The sequence below is a fragment of the Callithrix jacchus genome, chromosome 3, assembly GCF_049354715.1.
Source record: "Callithrix jacchus isolate 240 chromosome 3, calJac240_pri, whole genome shotgun sequence".
Classification (NCBI taxonomy): Eukaryota; Metazoa; Chordata; class Mammalia; order Primates; family Cebidae; genus Callithrix; species Callithrix jacchus.
Window position 1 is genome coordinate 152,373,887 of NC_133504.1, and position 25,282 is coordinate 152,399,168.

General features: G+C 41.1%; 1 protein-coding gene across 25 annotated transcripts in view; it reads right to left on the reverse strand.

Moving 5' to 3' along the window:
• Window positions 1-25,282, reverse strand: part of LIMCH1 (LIM and calponin homology domains 1) — a 349,321-nt gene that overhangs the window by 265,253 nt on the left and 58,786 nt on the right. The window contains exon 1 of one of the 25 annotated variants that reach the window (XM_078367273.1): window positions 14,623-14,698. The exons of the other annotated variants lie outside the window; for them this stretch is intronic. Coding sequence (XP_078223399.1) covers window positions 14,623-14,676 — 54 coding nt within the window. The 5' untranslated portion in view covers window positions 14,677-14,698. Of the gene's footprint in view, window positions 1-14,622; window positions 14,699-25,282 lie in introns of those variants that run through there. 25 annotated transcript variants of the gene reach the window in all.

Genomic DNA, 25,282 nt, shown 5'->3' on the forward strand with positions numbered 1-25,282 from the left:
TAATAGACCATGGGCCGGGTGCAGTGGCTTATACATGTAATCCCAGCACTTGTGGAAGGCAGACGCAGGTGGATCACCTGAGGTCAAGAGTTTGAGACCAGCCTGGCCAACAAGGCAAAATCCCATCTCTACTAAAAATACAAAAATCAGCCAAGCATGATGGTCCCACCGCCTATAGTCCTGGCTACTTGGAAGGCTGAGGCAGGAGAATCACTTGATTCCAGGAGGTGGAGGTTACAGTAAGCCAAGATCATGCCACTGCACTCTAGCCTGGGCGCCAGAGTGAGGCTCTGTCTCAAACAAATAAATAAATAACCATGGTATTTTTTCTGTATTTTTTAAAACATAAAATTCCATAAGACTATTATATCTCAAGTCAAAGAAACCCAATGGTACAATTTGGGGACATTTACCAATACCGATTCACATACAAATTGCTCTGCTATGTACAGGCAGTTTTCACACTTCTGACAGGATTTATTCTTGAGAAAAGTTTTGAAATCAAAAATATTTTTGTAGGATGTGATTTCCCCACAGAAACATGGTTTTAATTAGAAGCTAGTTTCCTGATTAAAGCCCTTAAAAAATAAAATTATTACAAATTACTATTTAATCACCTAAAAAAAACTAAGCATTAAACAATATTTTCTTCAAACTTGTTAATTATAGAGGTCAAACTAACAAAACAAATACTCGTTTATTTAATAATTTTTAAAATGTCTTCTTTTACTTCTTCCTTTCCTCCAGCAGCTGTAAATTACAAAGCATTGGAACACTACCTCGAAGCATCATGCTTCATCATGAAACACCAAGCAAAGCGTACAGGAGATGCTCAATAAGGAAGCTGAACAAATCACCAAGTGAATTAATAAAGCCTTTTGGCCAGGCACGGTGGCTCAGAGCTGTAATTCCAGCATCCTTGGGAGGCCAAAGCGGGTGGATCATGAGGTCAGGAGTTTGAGACCAGGCTGACCAAGATGGTGAAACCCCATCTCTACTAAAAGTATAAAAATTAGCTGGGGGCAGTGGCAGGTGCCTGTAATTCTAGCTACTCAGGAGGCTGAGGCAGGAAAATCACTTGAACCCAGGAGGTAGAGTTTGCAGTGAGCCAAGATCGTGCCACTGCACTCTAGCTTGGGCAAGAGAGCAAGATTCCATCTCAAAAAACAAAAAAGCCTCTGGAGAAACTCATCTCATACAAGGATGAATGCTTGGTTACCCTCCTCCTTGCCTTTTTTTTCCCCCTTTTTTAGTGCAATAGCATGATCTCGGCTCACCACAACCTCCGCCTCCCAGGTTCAAGCCATTCTCCTGCCTCAGCCTCCCAAGTAGCTGGGATTACAGGCATGCAACCACCATGCCTGGCTAGTATTTGGTATTATTAGTAGAGGTGGGGTTTCCCCATGCTGCTCAGGCTGGTTTCAAACTCTCGACCTTAGATGATCCACCTGCCTTGGCCTCCCAAAGTGCTGGGATTACAAGCATGAGCCTCTGCACCCATCCCCTCCTCCCCTTTTTAAAAAAGAAATTTCTATTTTTTTTTTAATGAGACAGGGTCTTGCCCTGTCATCCAGGCTGCAATGCAATGGCATAATCACAGCTCACTGCAGCCTCGACCTCCTGGGCTCACATAATCCTCCAGCTTCAGCCTCCTGAGTAGGATGACAGGCACACACCATCATACCCAGCTAATTCTTGTGTCTTTTGTAGAGATGGTGGTTTCACCATGTTGCCCAGGCTGGTCTTGAACTCCCGGGCTCAGGCAATCCAAGCACATTGGCCTTCCAAAGTGAGATTACAGGCATGAGCCACCACGCCTGGCCTGCCCTCCCCCTTTTGAACCCCTTTTCACAATGTAAATTTTGTTTGTTGTAGGTATTAGAAATTGCTTGGTGTTTTTCCTCTAGTGGACACTGCAATTAAGCTCCCATCTGACTTGAGAACAAAAATCTGCATGTACTGAATGTGAGCATGACTTGCTGGAATTCAGTTTGTCCTGAAGAGAAGAAAACCATACCATCTACACGCTGAAGTGTACATCTTCCACATATTCTATTCCTAGCCTCCGAACTGTGCTCTCAATGTTTCTCTTTAGTCAAAGGAGTCTGGCTTTTCTCTGACAGATGCTCCCCTCACCCTTAAATCAAAGCAGTATTATTTCAAATGTGACCTGTGAACTGATCTTATTGGTCCATGACATTGTACATTACAGGATTGAGAATCTACACTTAGAAACTTTGACAGCAGTTTGGCCATCACCACCACAACCAAGCCATGTGATAGCAGGACTCATCTTGCTGAGCAAGATGTAAATCTGTTTAGGTGTTGGCCAACTGGCCTGGGTGAGGTGCATGTGATACAAGCTGCATGCTGATTCTGTGCAGTCAGCCCTGTATTACAGTGGATTGGAAATTTTAAAAACAAAAGCAAAACAAAAAAAGTAGTCCTTCACTGCAAAAGTTTGAAAAGCTCTGTAATAAAAAGGCACAAGCCAGCCAGGTGTGGTGGCTCGTGCCTGTAATCCCAGTACTTTGGGAAGCCAAGGCAGGTGAACTGCTTGAGGCCAGGAGTTCAAGAACAGCCTAGCCAACATGGCGAAACCCCGTGTCTACTAAAAATACAAAAATTAGCCAGGTGTGATGGTGCATGCCTGTAATCCCAACTACTCGGGAGGTTGAGGCATAAGAATTGCTTTATTCAGGAAATGGAGATTGCAGTGAGCTGGGATCAAGCCACTGCACTCCAGCCTGGGTGACAGAGCAAGACGCTGTCTCAAAAAAAAGAAAAAAAAATTAAAAGGCACAAGCACTGTAATCAGACAGAACCAAGTATGAGTCTTTGCTCCACTACTTGCCTGACGACGTGACCTGAACAAGTCACTTTACTTCTCTGGACCTCCATTCTCTCATCTGTGCAGATATGGATGAAGGAGGGTACAATGAGCAGCTTCTTCCTCATGCCATAAAATGGGCAATTTTAACATTTGTTCAACACAAGGGTCAATCATTTGAATACACTTTGGTTGTGGTTTGTTCCACAGCTGTGTGAAAAAAAATGGCAGCTATTTGGGGAAAACAGCTATCCTGCAATAAAATAATGAATGCTCTCAGCATTTTCTCATATTCCAGGTGGAAGATATTTTGGTAACGAATTCAGGGCACCATGGACTGGATATGGATATGATAATCTAGTGGTTACTGCAGGGTCCAGACTTAAGCACATGTGACAATTTACTTTGGGCCACTGTGAAAGCAAAAAATTCTCAACTGCATCCAACATCAGCTAAAGACCTAAGCACAGTTTTCAGGAACTGCTTTAATGATTTATAGTCATAAACACAGAAGAAGATGCCTAGGAGAAGAGAGAACTGAATTTACAAGGAAAAGAGAGGTAAACACAGACAACTTCAACTACCAGGTATACGGCGCTCCCGGCCACTCTATAAATGAAAAACAAAAACCTTTTCTCATTATTGTGAAGTCCACCTACAACACACCAAGCACAGTATCTAGCAAAAGCAGAGAGCAAATCAAAGCTCCCTTTCAATCTTTCCCATGCTATGTTTGCCTGTAAAACTGTGCTTTAATTCTTTCCTCTTTAAGTTAATTTCATTACAGTTTCCTTTCTATTTGTTTCAAATGCCATCTGGGTGGAAGCCTAATGATATGTCAGTGTCACCACTCACAATGGTTCTGAAAGTTTTTTCACCCTCAATCAGCAACAGTCCCTAAGGACTGCTGGCTAAAAACAGGAAAGCCCGGTAATGCCAAGGCTGATTTACAACATCAGCATCAAGCTCCAGCTCTGGCTCCTTGCACACTTCTGGCTCCTGTTTCACTAGTTGAGTGAGAGGTCACTTGGGTCACATAGGGCCTTACAAGGTTTCTGGGGAGAATAATAGTTTTTCTGTATCCCTTCCTTACAAAAGGCAGCTGATCAGCACTACTGTCTAGACATGCAAAGATATTTTTCATGGAAACAAATAGGTTGGTGGTTTGTCTTGTTTAAGTGAGAAAGGGATTTACTTTTATTTTAAAGCATGCACACAGCTACAGTAGGCCTTCTGGAAATCCTTCTTAAAAGAAGATTTGTGTGAAGCTCACATTTAGAAATAACAAAGAATGCAATGAAAGGGATCCGAGGTCCGTGACAGTATTTGACACATTCTCTAGGAGACACTGGAGATGCTTTTATTTTCAGATTCAAGGATTCACCTTTCACATAGGAAACGCAGAAGACCAGACAAAAACCATGTATTTTTACCCTAACTGTCTGCTTTATAGCTCCTTCATGATTTTTTTTCAACCAGCTCCACACTTCCAGTATATACCCAGACGCTGACAAAATCCTAGTTTCCCATCTTGGGCAAGAACTGAAATACATATGAAGGTTCCTTTGGAAGGACCAAATCCTATGCACAGAAATTTAGAAATTTCTGCATTCCATTTCCAGTCCTGACAGCATCTCCCACACAGATTGTCCTGGTGCCATCATTTTAACAACTTTACATGCTGCCTCGACAATCCCTATGATAAAACGGAAAAGCTGTTGTGTTGGAACTTGTGCTGCAAATAGCATAATGACAATGTTAGGAAAAAATCTCTCACAGCATTAACTGGCTCACGAAGATTATTCTTAATTCAAGCTGTGCCCAACATATGGACATTATTTTTTAATACCCCAGACCCATGATCAGCCTCTAAGTAAGTCTGCAACCCCAGTCCTCCAGTGGGGGCAACTGCTTGCTTCTCTGTGTCAGAAAAGCTCAAGGAGAGGCAAACTGTAGGTATACTTATGTTCAGACAAATGTTGTACCATCTCTACACAGACGGAGAAATGGCAGAAAGTGAACAGATGTGGAGTCTAGGTACCTAGATCTAGGTAAGGAGATAGCTCAAACCACCGCCACCATCACCTCCAAAGAGGGAACAAGAATTCCTGGAACTCCTAACTTACAACCCAGAATGTATTTATTTAATAGAAAAACAAGGTTTAAAGAGATTTTCTTGTGGCTCTATGAGCTTTATTAGAACTAAACTTTACAAACGGAATAAATGAATTGAAAAGTGCCTATATCATTGAAAGTAGAACAAATATGGTACAATGGTTATTTCTGGAGAAATTGAGTAAAGTCTTCAAAATAAGGAGTAGATAATAAGTCATGTAGTAGCAATTGTTTTCATATTATTTCTACTATAGGAATCATCATGTCAATAAGTTACAACAATATAGGACTTCAGAAATAAGATTTCTGAGATACTAAAAGCTTACTCTGTATATAAACTTCTACTTGATACTTTTTTTTTTTTTTTGAGACAGTCTCACTGTCACCCAGGCTGTAGTGCGCTGGTGCCATCTCAGCTCACTGCAACCTCCACCTACTGAGTTCAAGTGATTCTCTTGCCTCAGTCTCCCAAATAGCTAGGATTACAGGCATGCACCAACACACCCAGCTAATTTTGTATTTTTCGTAGAGATGGGGTTTTACCATGTTGGTCAGGCTGGTCTTGGACTCCTGAACCTTGTGATCCACCTGCCTTGGCTTTCCAAAGTGCTGGGATTACAGGTATGAGCCACTGTGCCCAGCCTTGATATATAAGATGTTCTTATATAAAACATCTTGCATGATGTTTCCAGACAGTGTCTCTGTTAGTATCTTAAAACTACACAAATTGACTCTTACAGTTCGAGGGTAGGAAATGTAATGTCCTGGTGTTGGCAGGGCTATTTTCCAGCTTTTAGAGGCCGCCTGTTTTCCTTTGCCCCCGGGCCCTTCTTCCGTCATCGAAGTGCATCATTTCAATACCTGGTTCCATCACCATCTCTCCTTTTTCTGTTTCTGATGTCCAGCTTCCCCCTTACAAGGACTTCTATGATAACACAGAGTCCACTGAGATGATGTAGAATAATCTCCCCATCTCAAGATCTTCGACTTAACCACATCTGCAAAGTCTCTTTTTCCATATACGATAACATAGCCAGAGGCTCTAAAAATTAGGATGTGAACATCCCTAGGAAGACTTTATTCAGACTACTAAAAAAAGGGAGACCTGACTGTAGAAAAATCTGGCAAATATTTACTCCTAGGCAATAAATTAAACAGTTCCTTTAGGTTCAGTCCTTTTAAACATCAGGCTCAGTCACTCAGATTTCTGTTCATCAAGACAGTCACCAGGGCGTGGTGGCTCACGCCCATAATCCCAGCACTTTGGGAAGCCAGGGCTGGCAGATCATCTGAGGTCAGGAGTCTGAGACCAGCCTGGCCAACATGGTGAAACCCCAGCTCTACTAAAAATACAAAAATTAGCCAGACATGGTGATGGGTGTCTGTAGTCCCAGCTACTCGGGAGGCTGGACTGAGGCAGGAGAATTGCTTGAACCCGGGAGGTGGAGATTGCAGTGAGCCGAGATCGCATCACTGCACTCCAGCCTGGGTGACAGAGTGACACTCTGGCTTGGGGAAAAAAAAGAACAACAGTAACCAGGTATATGGGGAGAGAGGAGAGTGTCTCCATTATTATGGTGATATGAGAGATGGAGAATGCAAATCACATGTTGTCCTCTGCATCCTACCTGCCCTCGGCTGCAAAGCAGCTAGTCTGGGATGCTGCCTGGCCTGGTGACCATGGGAGTGAGACCGACTAGCTCTACAACCCTGGACATTCCATGGACATCTGCAACTGATGTCCACAGCTGGTGGTCAGGGCTTAGAGTACCACTGGCTGGCCTCCAGTGGTGCCACAGCTAGCTCTGGGTCTATTTTCCACCCAGTTCCTAGCCTAAGCCCACTGCCTCTTAGCTCAGCTGCCTTCTGAGCCCTCTCTTGAAAGAATTCCAGAACATCTGGCTCCTTCTGCCACCATAGAAGAGCTGAGAGAGGCTTGGTGAGTGCCCCTGGGCCCTCCTCCACCTGACCTCACCAATTTGTCCTCTTATGTCACTATGCACCCCTTCCAAGTTGGCATGAAGTTACTCACATAGCAGCGTTTGCCCAGAACCCTAAACAGACAGTGGGACAAAACTCTCCCCTGCCCTTTGTGTTCTCACAAACCAGGATGAGCCCCTCTGCCCTCAGTGCTCCCTCCACTTGTACAATTTGGGCCATCAATTCTTTTCCTCCTGTAGAGACATGGCACTCCACTGTTCCAGAAATAGGGTCTATTTCCCCTACTTCCCTGGAATCTGGACTGACTCTAGAGCTTCCTTTAACCAACAGGATATAGTGGAAGTAACATGCTGCCACTTTCAAGCTTGGCCTTAAGAAGATTGACAGCTTCTGCTTTCTTTTTCTTAAAGGCCAGCAACCTGAGGAAGTCCAACTACCCAGAGACCACCATGCTATGACGGCACCCAAACTTGCCAGGTAGAGAGGCCACGTGGAGAAGCGCTGAGGGCCCAGACATGAGAAAAAACATCTTGAACCTTCCAGCCTAGCCCCAGCACCAACTGAACATAGGGACCAGCCGATGCTCCATGGAATAGAATTGGAATAGTCAACTCCTAGAATCTTAATAAACAATAAATTGTTGTTATTTTTAAGCCACTACGTTTAGAATGGTTTCTTATACAGCAATAGGTAATAAAAGCAATCAGAAAAATAAAAAAAGAGCAAACTATATATACATTCAAGTGTTTCCCCCCAAAAAAATGAGATCGCAGTGACAGAGCAGTAAGGCGTACACAAAATGACCAGAGTCAGCAGCCATTTCAACAGGATGCCCGTTCATTTGCAAGGGTTTTGTTGTGCTTTGGTTTTTCACTAAATGCACTCCCTCACTTAATTCATCTGGAGCCAAAGAACCACTTGCACTACTTTTTTCCTCCTCCAATTAGCATGCAGGGATTTCCCTCATGTTAAGAGAATGTGATATGCAAAGTCACTGGACCACTGTCTTGCATAACAAACCAAAGTCTTTTGACAACAGTGAGAAAATTCCTCAAGAATGCAAAGAACATAATGCCAATTGTTAAGTGTGAAATTCCAGGGTATTAACCCTTTGAGAGATGCTGTCTTGTTCAGTTTCATTTTGGGTTGATCAAAAGAACCGTGAAACTAGATTGGAACATTATGCACCAGACTCCCCTGCCTACTTGAAAAAAGAATTACACTTGGAACTTGATCTTTTTAAGATCTCCCATATGTCCTGTATTTTAACAATCAGGTTTTAAGACAGGAAAGATCGTTGTAATTGAAAAATGGTGTCCATCTAAGTAAGCCTCAAAATTCAAATGAAAATCTCAACCTATAGCAGTCATTCAGGCCTTAATGTTTACCTCAGGAAATGTTTTGAAATGGAACACTGATGGCAAAGTTGTGCCCAAATGACGCTATTCCCAACAAGGACAGAGGACCCATGGATTTACTTGCTAGGCCAGTTTATTGAGAAAGTTGTCAGGGATTAGAAAAATGAGAAAATAATTCAGACCAGAAGGTACAGCCTATTTGTTTTCCTAGCTTCTATCTGTACCCTTACTTCTCATTACTAACCCTTCTGTTAGAGATGCAGATGAGGGCCACCTGTCCACAGAATCGTAGAGAGTTACACAAAGGACAGGCTTCCAGGTCTCTAAAGGTCCCTGTTAGGAATCAGGAGCAGCAACACATATTTTAAAGTCATCCAGACAAGAAGTTTAGACTATACAAAAAGGCAACAATACACCCTGTTATTTTTAGCTGCCACAGTTAATCCACTCAGACAGTGTTCATACAACATGTATCAGCCAGGAATATAACCTCCCTATTTTAAACTCAAATTTATCTGTACTATAGAGCTGAATGGGGAAAAATAGCTATTTTGAAATCAAATGATCTTGGATTCAAATTCCAGTGCTAATCGTACTAAGTATATTGCCTTGGACAAATTACTTAACATCCTAGCCTAAATTTCTTCACCTGCAATATGCAAGTAATAGTCATAGCTACCTTACAAGGTGGAGATAAGATTAACTATGATTTCATGGGAAAAAGAAAACTTCATTAAGGAACTAGATGCAGATTCTGTATTCAATTAGTGTTAGTGATTATTATTAAAATTATTAAAGTTTTTGTTTTCTTCTCCTATAGTACCAACACTAATCCCCTCAGACCTTAGTCATTCATTGCTGGTTGAAGTAATCACCCAGAACTCATAATAGCACAAGAAAAGATTTAGAACTTTAAAAATGTAGTTAGAAGATTCAGTCTACATGTAATCTAACAAGATGATGGGTAAGGAAAAATGTGAGTAGACAGGAAAACATACACATGTCATAATTGAATAAGATCTTCTCGAAGTCAACTGTGACTCCAAGAGAATGCAGTCTGTATTTATTTTTTTGGCAAGTTAATGGAAAACTAATTCAGCTAGATGCCTTTTACCTCCTTGATGTATTCCCATGAGATAAAATATAATGAAGTTCTTTAAAAAACAGAATGCACTGTGCCAATAGGGAATATTTATTGGGTGCTTATTACATGTCAGACATTGTTGGCATTTTATATAAGCCATATACTCAACCCTCACAACAAGCCACTGAAATAGTTCTTATGCACTTCACATTACTGGGAAGGAAGCTGAGAATTAAAGAGATTAAGCAACCTGCCCAAAGTTCTACAGGTAGGAAGGGGCTGGCCAAGATTCCAACCCATGTCTATAGATCCCCAAAGTCTGCTCTTCACACCAAGCACAGAGAGGCAGTATGTCTCAAAGCTTTGACCCTCCCTCTGAATTTTGCAGAGGAGAATGGGAAATAGATTACATAATTTTTCATTTCATGTCTAGACTCTAGGAAACAACCCATAACCCACTAGGAAGCAGACAAGAAGCATGGGGCTGTGAGCACAACACTGGAAATGCATCTGAGGAGGATGGAGAAATAACAATCTGGACATTCAGTTGCCGTTTAGAAGGTCAGCACCAACTTCAGACAGATGTCTGATATTTTAAATGACAAACTTGTTGTGTATTGTGTAGAATTGCTACACTTTCCGTCATGAAGCCATAATTCTGGTTTATTTCCAATTTCAGCACTGAAAGACACATAGAAAAAAAACAGAAAACCAATTGGCTTTCAATGGAATTCTGTCTGAGATTTGAGCCAGCACGTAATAAAAAAGTTATTCTCCTTAGGCACATTCAATTTTTAGACTGCTAAAGCATGGCAAAAACACAAAAATGATGTCTTTCACACATAAAGATTCAAGAGAAGACCTAAACATTATGTAAAATTAGGTAAAGCCGATTTTTTTCATCAGATTTAAGTCCTGAAGATTATTTAGTAGCTATTTGTAACTTGTAGAAGATATTTACAAAACCTGGAGAAATGAAACGATAAAGGAAACATTACTAATCTTTTAAAATACAGAGATGAGGCCAGACACGGTGGCTCACACCTGTAATCCTAGCACTTTGGGAGGTCAAGGTGGGCAGATCACAAGGTCAGGAGATTGACACCATCCTGGCTAACACGGTGAAAACCTATCTCTACTAAAAATACAAAAAAATAGCTGGGTATGGTGGTATGCACCTGTAGTTTCAGCTACTCAGCAGGCTGGAGCAGGAAAATCGCTTGAACCCGGGAGGCAGAGGTTGCAGTGAGCTGAGGTCAGGCCACTGCACTCCAGCCTGGGTGACAGAGCGAGACTCCATCTCTAAATAAATAAATAAATAAATAAATAAATAATAAAAAAATACAGAGATAGTTTTAAAACCATCTTAGCTTCATCATCATCATTTTAAAATTCTGTATAAAGCTATTCCCCCCCCTGAAAAAAAATTAATTTCTCTAGAACTAGAATACACTCCATTCATCTTTGTGCCCCTAGAATCCATTATGGCATTTGGCTTACATAAGGTCTATATTGTATTAGGCATTTAGTGCTGTTCAAATATTTCCAATTCCCCTTCCTCCGAGAACATTACAGCATTGTGTTTCCCTGTTCATGTAAAGTTAGGCATGGCTATTTGACTGGGATTTCATTGACTGGCCAATAAATGTGAGCAGAAGTAGTTTACTTCTAAGCCAAATCCCACAAGACAGTGTGCATGATTCACCATATTTCCTTTCCTTCACCTTGGTCACTGGGGACAGAGGGAAATCTATCAATGTGCATCCAAAGGGAAGATCTACATGAACGCCAGCCCTCCATGGATATGCAGCATGGCCAATAAAGAAAACTTGGTTGTTTTAAGCAACTGAAACTTGGGTATCATTTGTTACTGTAGCATAATCTAGCACATACTGTCTGATAAAAATACTGAATGAAAGTTTAATGAAGAAAAATCAAGAAAAGCAAACTTGAAAAATATAAGTGCAATGACCACTTCTGTGGACCTCACCATCCTTTTTCCATAATTCTTTATAGGTTCAAATTTGAGAACACTGTGCTTACCACAGCCTAATACAAACACTAATATTAACCAAGTTGAATATCTGTTTGAACAGAGCATCATGCTGCCAAATGTCATTGTTGTCACCAGCACCTCTCAAAGATACTAAAATCTGTCGAGAACAGTCTGTTCACATATCTTATGCCAGAATAATAAGTATGTTCCTCAGAAATGAGTACCCTTCACTCAGTGGCTAAACGCAAGTGAATTTATACTCAAATAACCCATGGGTCAGAGCACTAGAAGCACAAATTAGAAAAAGAAAAAAAGGGTGCTTCATAGAATAAGACTAGTTAAAGAGCCCAAGGGGAAAAAATGAGAATACAGCAAACCAAAAACAAAACATACGCATTAAAAAATGGTGCACAGATGGACTGCAATATCGAAAATATGCTATCAAGTTGGGAGGAGGAATTCAGCACACCACTCAAGCACCACTCTCCCTGGGCTGGAACTCATCTGGAGGATTTGCACCTGCTATTTAAGTTGCTGCATACCACTTTCTTCGTTCCTAAGAAGAGATTTCAAACAAGGAGGCCCTTTCACAGGCAACTTCGAAAGAGAACTAGAAAAAAAGGAAGAACGGGAATCAAACACTTGAGATAAGAAAGGAAGAACACATGGAAGAAACCATAAACATCTTCAGGCAGCAGTGAGCGACTGTCTTCATGCAGCAACTCAACCCTGTGCCTCTTAGCCCTGGCTTTGCCATTAGTGATGCTCTCTCTTCTCACTCACCGCCAGGAAGTGACTTAGATACAAAGTGTCAACTCCTTCATCTTTCCTCAATCCTACCTGAAATCTCAATCTGGCTTCTGCTCATAGCACTGCACTAAAAATGGAAGCCAGTCTGTGTATTTCTGGAGCTGAGACACATAAAAGAATAACGAGCCAGCCAAGTGTCACCTTTTACTGATAGGGAGGTAAGCTGGCTTGCTTAAAGTCACACATCTGAATAGTTAGAAATTACTTAAGAACTCCAAATGGCCAAATTCATAGTCTATCATTTAACCCCCAATTTACTTGCTTTCTCTGCCACTACCTATCAGCTCTTCTCATTTGAAATTGCCCCCTCCCTTCAAGGGCTTGACACTAATCTCTTCTGACATTACCCCAACTCTATTTCCTTTTCATGTATTTTTAAAAACTCACATAGCACTTATTATGTAGTGCTTTAGGAGACACTATTATTATTACCATTATACAGATGAGGGACAGTGAGGTTAACTGATAAAGCCAAGATCCACAGCTAGTAAGAGGCAGAGGATTCAAAACCAAACCAACTGGCCTCAGAGTTCATTATCACCACCCTACACCGTCTCTAGCTAATGCTGCATCCCTCTCTCTCCAAAACATTAGAAAGTTGACACTTCCCCTTTTAAAAGATCATCTTTGAGGATCTCAATTTCAGAGCAAGCTAACTGCTGACCTGTTAAGACCACCCAAGAAAAACTGCTTATCATTCCCCAGCATACATTTCAGAGAATTTTTTTTTATTGCAGAATACACAGAGGGAAAAAGGAACCAGTAAATTATTCTTTTTTTTTTTTCCAAATAGATGCACCATTTTGTAGGTAAACAAGGTGAGGAAATAGAACTAAGCCCTAAGGACTAGACAATGTGGTATGCGTTAAAGCAAAACTTTAGCTGAATCCATCAGGAATGATTGATTGAAACTTAACTGGGAAGCTCATGTGTTTGTACAATCTAAAGAAAGAAGAAGTTCTGTTCTGGTAAGATAACCTTCAGTCTGGCTTCTGTTTTATTTTTGTTATGTATTTTTGTAATTTGGGGTTTGCATAAGCAAGAGTGCAAAGGTCTTCTGGCAAAAGCTTCTTTGTTAAAATCCAGAAAAACAAACAATCAACATTGATGTTTTGGAACAGGTCACAGCTGCCCTGCTTTCAAACATGTTACCTTCCACTTCTTTAAGGAAATGAACGCTCAAAGCTTTCAAAACTGTCTGGCCCAGCGGAGTTCACTGCTTGGAAACAACTTATTTCTTGCCTAAGACAGGGAAAGGGCAGTAGAGTAGGAGGGAGGAAATGGCCACAACACTGATACATACAAAGTGTCCACTCTCTTGACCCTCAGGCTGGAAGGAAAACAAAAATTCATCATTTGTGAGCTTAGCAAAGGAAGCTTTACTTTGAAGACAAACTTTATGGGGTACTTAAAACACATGATATGGCCTTCCTTGGAGTCAGAAGTGAGTAGTTATGCAGGCAGGCCCTAATGCAGCTCAGTGGAGAGAGGAAAGCAGCAGGAAAGACAATGGAAGTTCTCAAAAAAATGAAAAGATCTCAAGCCATCAAAACATCCTCTCCAAATTTTGCAAGAAATGTTCATATGTAAAATAACTTAAGTCTGACCACTTTCTCTGATCACCAAATAGAATCAGGAGATGCCAATGGTCAATCATTCTTTGATCCACCCAACATGAATTTTATGAATTGTGTGTCTCTTTCTGTGCCCAAGAATTGTGCAAAGCACTGGGGGCAGAGAGTAATAATGGCACCTTTCCATCCATGGCCTCAAAGAGTTGTGAGTTAATTGAAATTTCACTGAATACATCAAACATATAATATTTTTATGTACTGAGTAGAAATGAGTATTTTTTTACTTAGTGTCTTACCTGTAATGGTTCAGGTGAAAGGAAAATCCACACCAACTATAAACATGAGAGCCTAGATTTTTCCACTAATTTCAGCAAGCCTAAAGAAGTTTGTTTACAAAACCTGTCCAATCACACTCAGAAATGGGGTGGCTCTTGTGAGCAATAATGTTTCCGTGCCAACTCTAAGTCTAAAAGGGAGAGTCCCTGGTAGGAAATGACAATGCCGTGTGGAAACAACTGTGGTACATATTGGACTCTTTACACCCAGAGAACAATCCTTTCCAAATCCATCTGTAAATAGGAAAGGCAGCAATATGTACAGAACATTCAAAAGACCAAGTTATCTGAAATACTCTAAGCATATAATAGTTCTAAAATAAAATTGCCAGGATAAAGTTATGATTCATAAATTTAAACTAAAGTGTCCTATGAAATGTCTATACTGTTATAAACATCTTTTGCTATCACAAAGAAATATATAGAAAAACACTTCTCATATACAGACCATGAAAAGAACTAAGAATCACCTGGAATCTTAAAAGAATCTTTTCACTTTCTCAGATTTCATAGTTAGCAGCCTTGGTTTCAGATCAAAACCACTCACATGCATATAAATGTTCCTTAAAACAGCCGTACCTCAGACATCCAGCTCTCAGCGGCCCAGCAACCTAAGTCCTCTAAAACAGCCATGAAACTAGAAGTTTAAGTGTCTGCATATGTGGGCAGAATCCCAAACAGAAAAGCCTCCAAAACAGGAAGAGTGAGGAAATGTGTTTGTTAGGAAACTGTTCTCAGAGATTGGCAACTGATTGTAAACAACTAAAAGCGGATACAATTGATTAAAAAGAAGCAGGTAGCAGAGGCAGCAGGCAAAAGAAGTAGAGATGGGGTGGTAAGAAAGAGACCACCAGGTTGGGTGGGTGTGGTGGCTCATGTCTGTAATCCCAGCCCTTTGGGAGGCTAAGGCCGGAGGATCACCTGAGGTCCAGAGTTCAAGACCAGCCTGGCCAACATGACAAAACCCTGCCTCTACTAAAAATACAAAAATTAGCCAGCCATGGTGGTGTACACCTGCAGTCTCTGCTACCTGGGAGGCTGAGTGGGAGAATCGCTTGAACCCAGGAGGTGGAGGTTGCAGTGAGTGGAGATCATGCCACTACACTCCAACTTGGGCAACAGAGTGAGACTCTATTAAAAAAAAAAAGAGAGAGAGAGAGAGAGAGAGAGAGAGAGACTTTGAGAATACTGAAAAGCAAGGGTAGAAACCAAGACCAAGAAAAGAGGAATAAGGAAGAAACAGATGAGGCAGGAACAGTTCATGGGATCAAGACCCTTCACAGACATGAAGCCATTAGAAGTCATTATCTCTGTGTATTAAAACAAGCAAATTGCTTTTTACAATCTGTTCCACATTTAAAATCTTTTTAAATGTTCAGAAGAAAAACAGATACGCTCTTCTCAGTTTAAGAACCCATTTGTATCAGACCAAATCCCAGGTTGTTAAAAGCATTGAATGACATCATGCTCTTAAAAGGAGGAGTGAACACTGATAAAGGAGGAGATGGACCAGGGCAGTGACTGAGGAATCTGGTGGCCGAGAGGACTATTTTTACAATTGAGAAACAAAGCTACTCAGGATCTAAAACAGAAAACCAGAGGGAAGACCAAAGATGATTTTCCTTCTGATTTTCTCTTTGATGCAGAGTCTATAAGATGTATAGATTTCCTACAGGAAACATAAGATGAATGATTTTGATAGCCACTGTCAGACCTGGTGAATCCAATTTTTTTAAGGCAGACTGGGCAACAGTTAACAGCAAGAAAGCAATGTAAGCAAGAAAGAGTTCCAAAAAGCCACTATGGTCTACAATTCCAAAACCCCAAAGTTCTGAAACCCAAAAGTATACAAGCTTGGTGAAAACACAATTAGTGACAAAATGTGACCTGAACTGACTTACAGCTATGTATTGTCTTTATTTATTAAATGTGAATTTTCATTACAAAAAAAATTGGTATGTTTGGATATGGGTGCTGCTACTGAAGAAGTTACATAATACATGCTATCCACACTGTATAAACTTTTTTAAATCTAGAAAATTCTGATCTATGAAAGGCATTTGGCCCCAAGAGTTTCAGATAAGGGCCCATGGGTTTGTAAGAATCTATGGTAAAATTACTTTAAGCAGCCAATAAGAATCTATGAAAACAGCTTTGAGCTTTCATCCAGGTGGTTTCATTCCACTGACATTTTAATAACACTCACTATATGCCTGGTGCTGGGCTATGTACTAATGTGTTTATTTTCAAAAGGTCTCAAGCTGATTTTTTTCTGTTATATATAAAACAAGACCAGAAGAAAGAATCATGATCACTGCTTGAATCATTAGCAGAGTTCCACGTTCACTGGGAGAGAAAGAAAAAGAAAGAGAGAGGGAGGGAAGGAGGGAGGGAGGGAAAGAGGGAACCCTACGTCATATGTATAAGGCTAGTACACATGGCAAAAAGAAAAAAAAAGTTTAAAAAAGTCCAAGTCAATCATATCAAAATGAGAGGAAGAGAAGGCAGGAGGGAGGGAACCACACTAATGATGGGATTGCAGTATCTTATCCTAATTATTTTGAGGCTCAGAACATCACTCATGGGCAAAGAGTAACTCACTGACTGGCCCTGACAGCCTGAAACATCACTGAAATGCCCTATGTTACTTCACAGTTAACCCCAACCCACCTTCCCCTTCTTTCCACCAAGGCACTCACAGTCTTTCCCACATTAAACTTACTTTCCCCCAAACTCCACCCCTTTATAATAGCACTTTCGCCAAAAATTTAGCGTCTCAATTCTCAGCCCTCACCCAAGAATTCTCCCAGATTGGGATAATCACAGACAACAGAATATTTTGATAGATTTTGAATATATAGAATGTTTCTGCTTAGAGGACTTTTGGTCCCACCCACAGACTTCCCAAACTATAGGCTTGGAGAAGGCAGGAACTTGGGACCTGTTTGCCTAATACAGTATCTGGCACGGAAGGGATTAAAAATATTAGTTGGATGAAATGAAGAACTTAAAAGCAAGATACAATGTCTCAGTAAACTTCCTTGCTCATTTAAACATTGTTTTTGCTTTATACTTAATTCAGTGATGCAACCCAAAAAAATACTGTGAGCCCTGATTCAAAGATTCCTACTGGCTGCTGAAAGTGTTCTTACCAAGTGCAGGTCCACAGAGCTTTGCCTGAAACCCTTGAGCTGAGATATCATTCATATTTCAGAATTTTCCAGATTTAAAAACGTTAATAATACATTCTACATTACAGAAGTGAATATGCTGGTCTGCTCATAACACTCACTGCAATTCTGGTGGCTCATGGCAGAAAAGAAGGGGTGGGATGGGAGGAGAGAAATAAACCATCATCTCCACCAAAGCAGAAATCAAATGGAACACTGAAAGCTGATCATAAAAACGGAGTCCAGGAACCATATTAAACCAATAATGACTACAGTACTGCTCCTAGTATTAACCAGTGTTCTTTGAGCATACTTTAAGTACCAGGCTTTGTGGTAAGCACGTTATGTGTTCTAACTCATTTAAACATCACATCATCCTAAATATAGATAGCAGTCTCACTTTCAGTTTACAAATAAGAAAATTGAGGCACAGAAAGGCAAAATAACTTATAAACTTAACTAAGACACAGTAGACCCAGGCCCACAGCATAATATTCAATAAAAGTGAGTGGAATTCATCAATTAATGAATAAACTATTATTCACTCTGGGTAAGTTAATAGCCAAAAAAAGTAAGTGCAGCAGGAAGAATGTGAACTTCTGCAGTCAGAAGGCACTGGGATTGTGGCTGGGCATGGGGGCCCATGCCTATAATTCTAGCAACTTCGGGTGGCCGAGATGGGTAGGTCGCCTAAGCTCAAAAGTTTGAGACCAGCCTGGGCAACATGGTGAAACCCCGTCTCTACAAAAAATAAAAAAATTAGCCAGACATGGTGGCATGTGCCTGGTAGTCCCATCTACTCAGGAAGCTGAGGCAGGAGAATCACCTGAGTCCAGGAGGTGCAAGATTATGTCACTGCATTCCAGCTTGGGCTACAGAGATAGACTCTATCAAAAAAGGAAGACGAAGGAGAAGGAAAAGAAGAAGGAGAAGGAGAAGAAGGCGGCATTGGGATTGAATCCCAGCCTTATCGTTACATAAATACATGACCCTGAGGACAGAATTTGAATTGGACGATTCTTCACCTCCTCAGAGTCAAAGATTGTGACTGAAAACAGCACTTGATAGAGGGTCAGGTACTCGGTCAACACTTTTTAAAAAGCATTTACTGTACACTTACATGCTAGGTGTTGTACGTGTTTTATTTAATTCTCCAATAATAACAAAATCCAGTAATAAAGACACTACTAATAGTCATATGGTAGAGAGGAGGAGACTGAGGCTCAGAGCAATTAAGTATTTATTCAAGGACACAGAGCATTTCTTTGTGCCTTGCTCACTAAGGCTCCACTCTAAAAATCAAACAGTAATGATCCTGTTTCTTTTCCTGCAGGGAAGAATTCTCTTGCCCAAGCAGAACAGGTATGTGGAAGGGTCTTTTTAATGTAGATGTTTGTGCAACACTTTCCTGGCTTGTGTTCTTCATGATGATGCCAACCTTTAAGGAACAATTTATTCTTATCCCAAACCAAGTTAAAACCACCTCCCAATACTTAAGTTTCCCAAACATGACCACACATTCATATATTTGGTACTTTCTAAAGACTTATAGGCTCAGTTGAAAACACAAGCAAAGCAAGTTGTCTTGACAGTTAACTATCAGCCTAACAGCTACAACTGGAACTCTCCAACTAAATCAGCTGCAAGAGCAATGGCTGGCTTTAGGTGTCTGATATAAAAGTTTTGAAGAAATACAAATATCACATTCTGCGACATTTGGTACATCTACAGTTGGCTGCCTCAGGCAAATTAAAGTGATAGGTTTCAGTCCTGAATGGCTGTGCCTGCCCTTAATATTCCCCACTCTGTAACTCCAAGCAGACACTTCCTATCTTCATGTGTGTCCATGCCAGGCCTGAGGCCACCTGGGTAATTACATCAAGTCAGTCTGGGCACTGGCAGTACATTCCCCCAGCTAGCTCTCCTTCCTCCCCCATGAGGGAGAAGGCAGGAAGCCCTAGAAGCCCATAACTGACGCATTTCTTTGCCTCTCCCAGTAGACCATCACCATAGCTTCTCATCTCGCCTCCCATCTCCACACTCAAATCCATCTGCTAGCAGTCTCAGATCTCTGCAGGATTCTTTTTCTTAACCCCAAGACAACATATTTGCATTTAATGCAAATTACTTTTTGCTCATTCACGAAATTCATTTTAACAGCCTCTTGATCATGCTGGTGCACATCCCACCCAAAACTCTCTTTCCCAGACTTCATGAAATTCAAATCTTTCCATTTGTGGATGGCTGTAGTCAAAGCCAAAAGGCTTTCCCTGAAAAGATTACTTGGAAAGAAAAGTCATGACTTCAAGCCAGGTCGTAAGTTTGCGGCTTTCTTTACTTCTTCATATCATACGGAGGGTGTCTGACGCTGATGTTTATCAAGCACCCCATGAATGTTAGCCTTCACAGCAGTCCCTATTCATTCATTTCTTTGTGGCTGCCGTTAGGGAAAAGAACTCCATTTGAAATCCCCAGGCTAGTATGGTGGCTCGCATTTGTAATTCCACCACTTTGGGAGGCTAAGGCAGGAAGATCGCTTGAGCCCAGGAGATCAAGACCAACCTGAGCAACATAGTGAAATCCCATCTCTACAAAAAATTGAAAACATTAGCTGGGTGTGGTGGCACACACCTGTAGTCCCAGCTCCCCAGGAGGCTGAAGCAGGAGGACTGCTTGAGTACAGGTCAAGGCGGCAGTGAGCCGTGATTGTGCCACCACACTGCAGCCTGGGTGACAGAGCGAGACCCTTTCTCAAAGAAAAAATTAAAAAAGGAAAGAAAGAAAGAAAAAAGAAATGTCCCTATCTGCTAGAGCCACGCAGGAAAACCACAATCTGGCCACACAAGCTAAACAGCTTTTTAGTCCCAAATTGATTATACACCATTTTCTTGCTCTACCTTTGAAGATGTTTTCTATTTCTGAAGAAGAAAAAATGTTCAAGTAATGTCTACATTTTTACTAAATTTATGCTCAAATAAATTTTTCTATAAAAAAAATAATATTCACCTTAAAAGCTTATTTTAAGTAAGGTGATAACCTGGCCGGGCTCAGTGGTTCATGCCTGTAATCCCAGCACTTTGTAAGGCTGAGGCGGGCAGATCACTTGAGATCAGGGGTTCAAGACCAGCCTGGGCAACACCATGAAACCCCGTCACTAATAAAAATTCCAAAATTAGCTAGGCATGGTGGTGTGCACCTATAATCCCAGCTACTTGGGAGGCTGAGGCACAAGAATCGCTTGAACCCAGGAGGTGGAGATTGCAGTAAACTGAGATCGCTCACTTATCTCAAAAAAATAAATTAAATAAGGTGATACCCATTGTTAAGGGAATTTCCTAAGAGAAGTTTCAGTTATAATTGATGAATGACAGTACCATCATTGAGAAAAGTCTGTAATCTCTATCACTCTTTTTTTTTTGAGACTCTACTGAGTCTTGCTCTGTCGCCCAGGCTGGAGTGCAGTGGTACAATCTCAGCTCAATGCAACCTTTGCCATCCGGGTTCAAGCAATTCTCATGTCTCAGCCTCCCAAGTAGCTGGAATTACAGGTGCATACCACTTTGCTGGAATTTCTGTATATTTAGTAGAGACAAGGTTTCACCATGTTGGCCAGACTGGTTTCAAATTCCTGGGCTCAAGTGATTACCTTGGCCTCCCAAAGTGCTGAGATTATAGGTGTGAGCTATCATGCCTGGCCTCTAATCTCATTGTGATATCTGAATTGATAATTTATCTTTTTAATGGTATTCTTTTATAGTTTTGCCTTACATGACAGTTCATTTAATTTTAATATTGGAAATATCACTTTTAGTCTTATTCTTTTCACACTGCTTATAAAATTAGGATCCAGAAATGAAAAGACAAATGACATACTAAAAATACCAACCAAAGTAACATCAGGTCATTGCAAAACAACTGCTATATACCTCAGTTTTCCCATATGTAGAGAGAACAGCACCACTACTTCAAATAGTGTACAATTCTATTACTAGGATCCTAAGTATCTTCATATGCTTCCTTCTACGTTTATGCTTTAAAATCATAACCAATAACTGTTAAACATAAGAAAAAGTAGAAAGATTACTAGACTTAGAATGAAACTTGTGTTTGAATCTCAACTCTGCAAATCTGCTCACCCAAACCAGCGATGTGACTTCTTGAGTCTCTGTCTCACCGCCATTTAAGTCTTGGTTCACACTCAGGTATGACGCTAAGGAGCTTACATAGAGTAACTTACTTCTCACAGCACTCCTATGAGGTGAGTACCACTTTACAGTGAGGAACCGATCACAGAGTAGGTAAACACATTAACCAGGATCTCACTGCTAGTGATAGAACCTGGATCCAACCCCCGGGAAGTCTACCTTCAGAGTATCAATACTCCTTAACCACTATGCCACACTACTTAGGGATACAATTCTTGGGGCCAGTCCTAACAACCCGCAAGGTTGTAGTAAGGCCAAAAGATCCAGGTCAAGGTGTACACGCTATACAAACACAGGTGTTAGTTACAAATGTGTTACTTGAGTAAGTCTTGTATGCACCTTTTTGAAGTAAAGCCTACAACAATTACTAACTAGTAAGAAGAAATTCGAATTGGCCCACATACAGTAAAATGTGCTTTCTCCAGCATTCTTGCAATGAGGAATCTCTATCGTCCAGTTCTTGGCAGCCACAAGGTAACACCTGCTATCAAACCTTCCAGGCCAAAGCCATCTCTTCCATGCTATGCAGAGCAGAACTCAGGAATTTCAGCAGAGGACCTGCCAAGCATGTGAGCATATCTCAAGAGCCTCCTGAGGCCAGCACATAGGCCCTGCCTTCAGCGCTCCCTGCATTTCACCTCCTTGGGGAGGAGGAATCAAGTTAAGTCAACCTAAGGCGTGGTTCATATTGCAAAGTCCTATGTCCAACTCATCCATCAAATAACTAAGCTCTAGCCAACTTCTGAAATGAAGCTGGCAAATAAAGGAACATAATTAACCCCACTGGTAATCTCACGAGGCAGGGCTAGATTCTGGCATCATCTTGTTTGGTCCTACACCCTGAATCCAAGGCATGGCTCTGGTAGATCTTTTATTCTGACCTCTGTATCTAGCAGCTTTTTATACAGATGATGACTACTTCAACAGGCATGAAAAATGGGGGTGGGGACATTTTTAAGGTCTACTATTATAATTTAAGGCTATTAAATACCAAAGCACTATTCTGGGGATTTTGCCATGTTACCTCAGTTAATCCCAATCAGCCTGTGAGGCAGGTATTGCCATGCTGCCCCACCTGCCACTACTGACACATGGAAAATGAAAGCCCTTGGGTCTGGCTGGCAGAATTTCCCAGTTTCTCATCATTCAGCTCTTAACTGAAAGGTCAGCTCCACAGAGAAGCTTGCCCAGAGCACCCAATTAAAAGCAAAAGGCCCCCCATCCACATTTCTCAGCCTCTCTCTCTATCACAGTACCTTGCTTAGTTTTATTCATAGCATTTAATATTTCTGAAGTTCTTATTTTGTATGTATTATCTGTTTATCTCCACTAGAAGGTCAGTTTCTTGAAGGCAAGGAAACTTTTCCATCTGGTTCCAAGTTATATCCTCAATCCTGTCAAAGAATGGCATCAGAGGGAGGGAGGGAGAGAGAGGGGGAGGAAAGAGGGAAAACAAGAAAGGAGGAAGGGAGAGAGGAAGAAAGGAGAGGAGAAAAAAGGGAAGGACAAAAGAAAGGAGGGGAGGAAGAAAGGAAGGAGGGAGGGAGGGAAGAAAGGAAGTAGGGAGAGAGGGAAGGAAGAAAGAAAAGGAAGGAAGGAAGGAGGAAGGGTAGGGCAGAAGGGAGGAAGGGAAGGGAAGGGAGGGAGGGAGGGAAGGAGGGAATGAATCAGTTCAGGTTCTTCCATAAGCCTCACAAGGAGAAAGAGTTATTGTAGGCATTTAAAAAAAAACTTAGTGACTTAGAAATGTCAAATTCTGAGCACTTTACTGAGGCAGATTGTGAAGTGACTGGAAATTTATAAGTGAAATAAGCCCTCTACCTTTCTGAAAGAATTTTAACACAATCCTTTGTGAAATGTGGATGACTTAAGATTCCAACATCATTCCATCTTTCAAATACCTTTGTTTTATCACTGCCGACACTCAAATCCTCTAGAGATCAAAATGTATGTTTGTTCTCTGGTTGAGAACAATAAACAATTGCTTGTGTATTCATCTTCATACTGTTTCTTCCCCAACACAGTTTCTCTCTCTCTCTCTCTCTCACCATGTCAGCCCTTTAAAAGCCTGAATTAACAGAGTTTCATGGTCACAAGCAGCATTCTAAAATTGGAATTTGGCTGCCTGACCACACACCAGCCCTGGAATTCTGCAAACCTCTGGGCCAGCGAGTGTGAGAAAGTTCTGTGGTAACAAAAGTTTCTGAGGCAACAATGAGAGTTGGAATCCCACAGTCAACAGGCGCAGGTGCCGGGCATGGAGGCTTGTCAACCAGACTGCAGGAGCAGCAGCCCCCTTCTCTCTGCATGGCTCCTGGCTGTGGGTGTTGAAGGCCTGGTGACTTCACCGGCACATAAACACTTAGTGATAGACTCCTAATGCAAACCTGGACTTCTTCATAGCCCTTCACATGCATGTAGCTGACGAAGATTCCTGTGCCAGAAGCTTAAATAGCTGCTCACCCAGGTTGAGTCCCTCCCTTTTCACACCAAGTGAATGGAGAAAAACGCAGATTTCATTAAAGTTTACAATGTCCATACAATCTAGAATACAGTCGTTTGTTATATTAAATTTTTGAAAGTCAGAGAATTTGTTCCCTTATGGAAAGAGGCATTTGCTGGCTAGAAAGCTGTAGTCTTTTTTATAGTCACAGAAATTTAATGCCACATCACTTATTGGCTAAAATTTCACCTATCCTCACAAATATGATAAATGAAAGTCAAATGCAAGCGAATTTCTGAGACCCAGAAAACAAGAAAAGAGGTGGATAGGGGCAGGTATTTTTTGTTTCAAATGTATTATTTTAAAACTCGAATTGAACAACTTTCATTGCTAAAATGAGAACTAATTAAATTAACATTTCAGTTATGTTAACATTTCATTTCTTGGCTACTTCTTTGTAATAAAATAGTTACAAAGTAAATGATCACTTATTGCTTTATTTTATTAAATATAAACTAATACATGCTCATTGTAAAAAAAAAAATTTCCAATCAAATTTTAAAATGCCCTATAGAGGGTGGGCACAGTGGCTCACACCTGTAATCCCAGAACTTTGGAGGCTGAGGTGGGTGGGTTGATTGAGCCCAGGAGTTCAAGACCAGCCTGGGCAACATGGTGAAACCACATCTCTACAAAAAGATACAAAAGTATTAGCCAGGCATGGTGGCACATGCCTGTAGTCCCAGCTATTTGGGAGGCTGAGGGGGGAAATTGTGCCACTGCATTCCATCCTGGGCAAGAGAGCAACACCGACCCCCCTACAGGGAGCAACTGCCTCAGAAATCTTGTCTCCAGAGATAACAACTGCTAATTCTTGGATGAACCGCCTATCAAGTTTGTTTTCTCTATGCTTAATAAATACACACAACATTCAACTTGCTTTTGATTGATGTCCAAAATATGTAACTCTTTCTGTCCCAGTCATACAGTTCCACTTCATCCATAAACTGAGGACTCTGGCGTCTGGATTTCAAAGGGGTGTTGTAAAGATTAAATGAGATATTTGCTAAATGCTTAGAATAGGGCCTGGTGCATGCAGGAAAACAGCCTGTTTTCACCAAGAGTGACTCGATCTTGAAACAAAACCTCTGTGATGACCAATGTGCTCCCATATCGTAGACAACCCCTCACAAAGAAACAATGCCTATAGCCTAGACAACCCCGCATAAAGATGGGTATCTAACCTCTCAAGAAGTCACAAATTTCTCACAAAAGTCTTAGAAATGACCAACTGCACATGTCTTTGCACTAAAAGTTTGCTATGTAAAGGATATTTTTTGCAGGGCAAGTGCAGGGATCCACCGTCTCTCAGCCACCACAGACACCGCTTCTATTTGTAAGTCCCTATTTCTTTCTGAAAA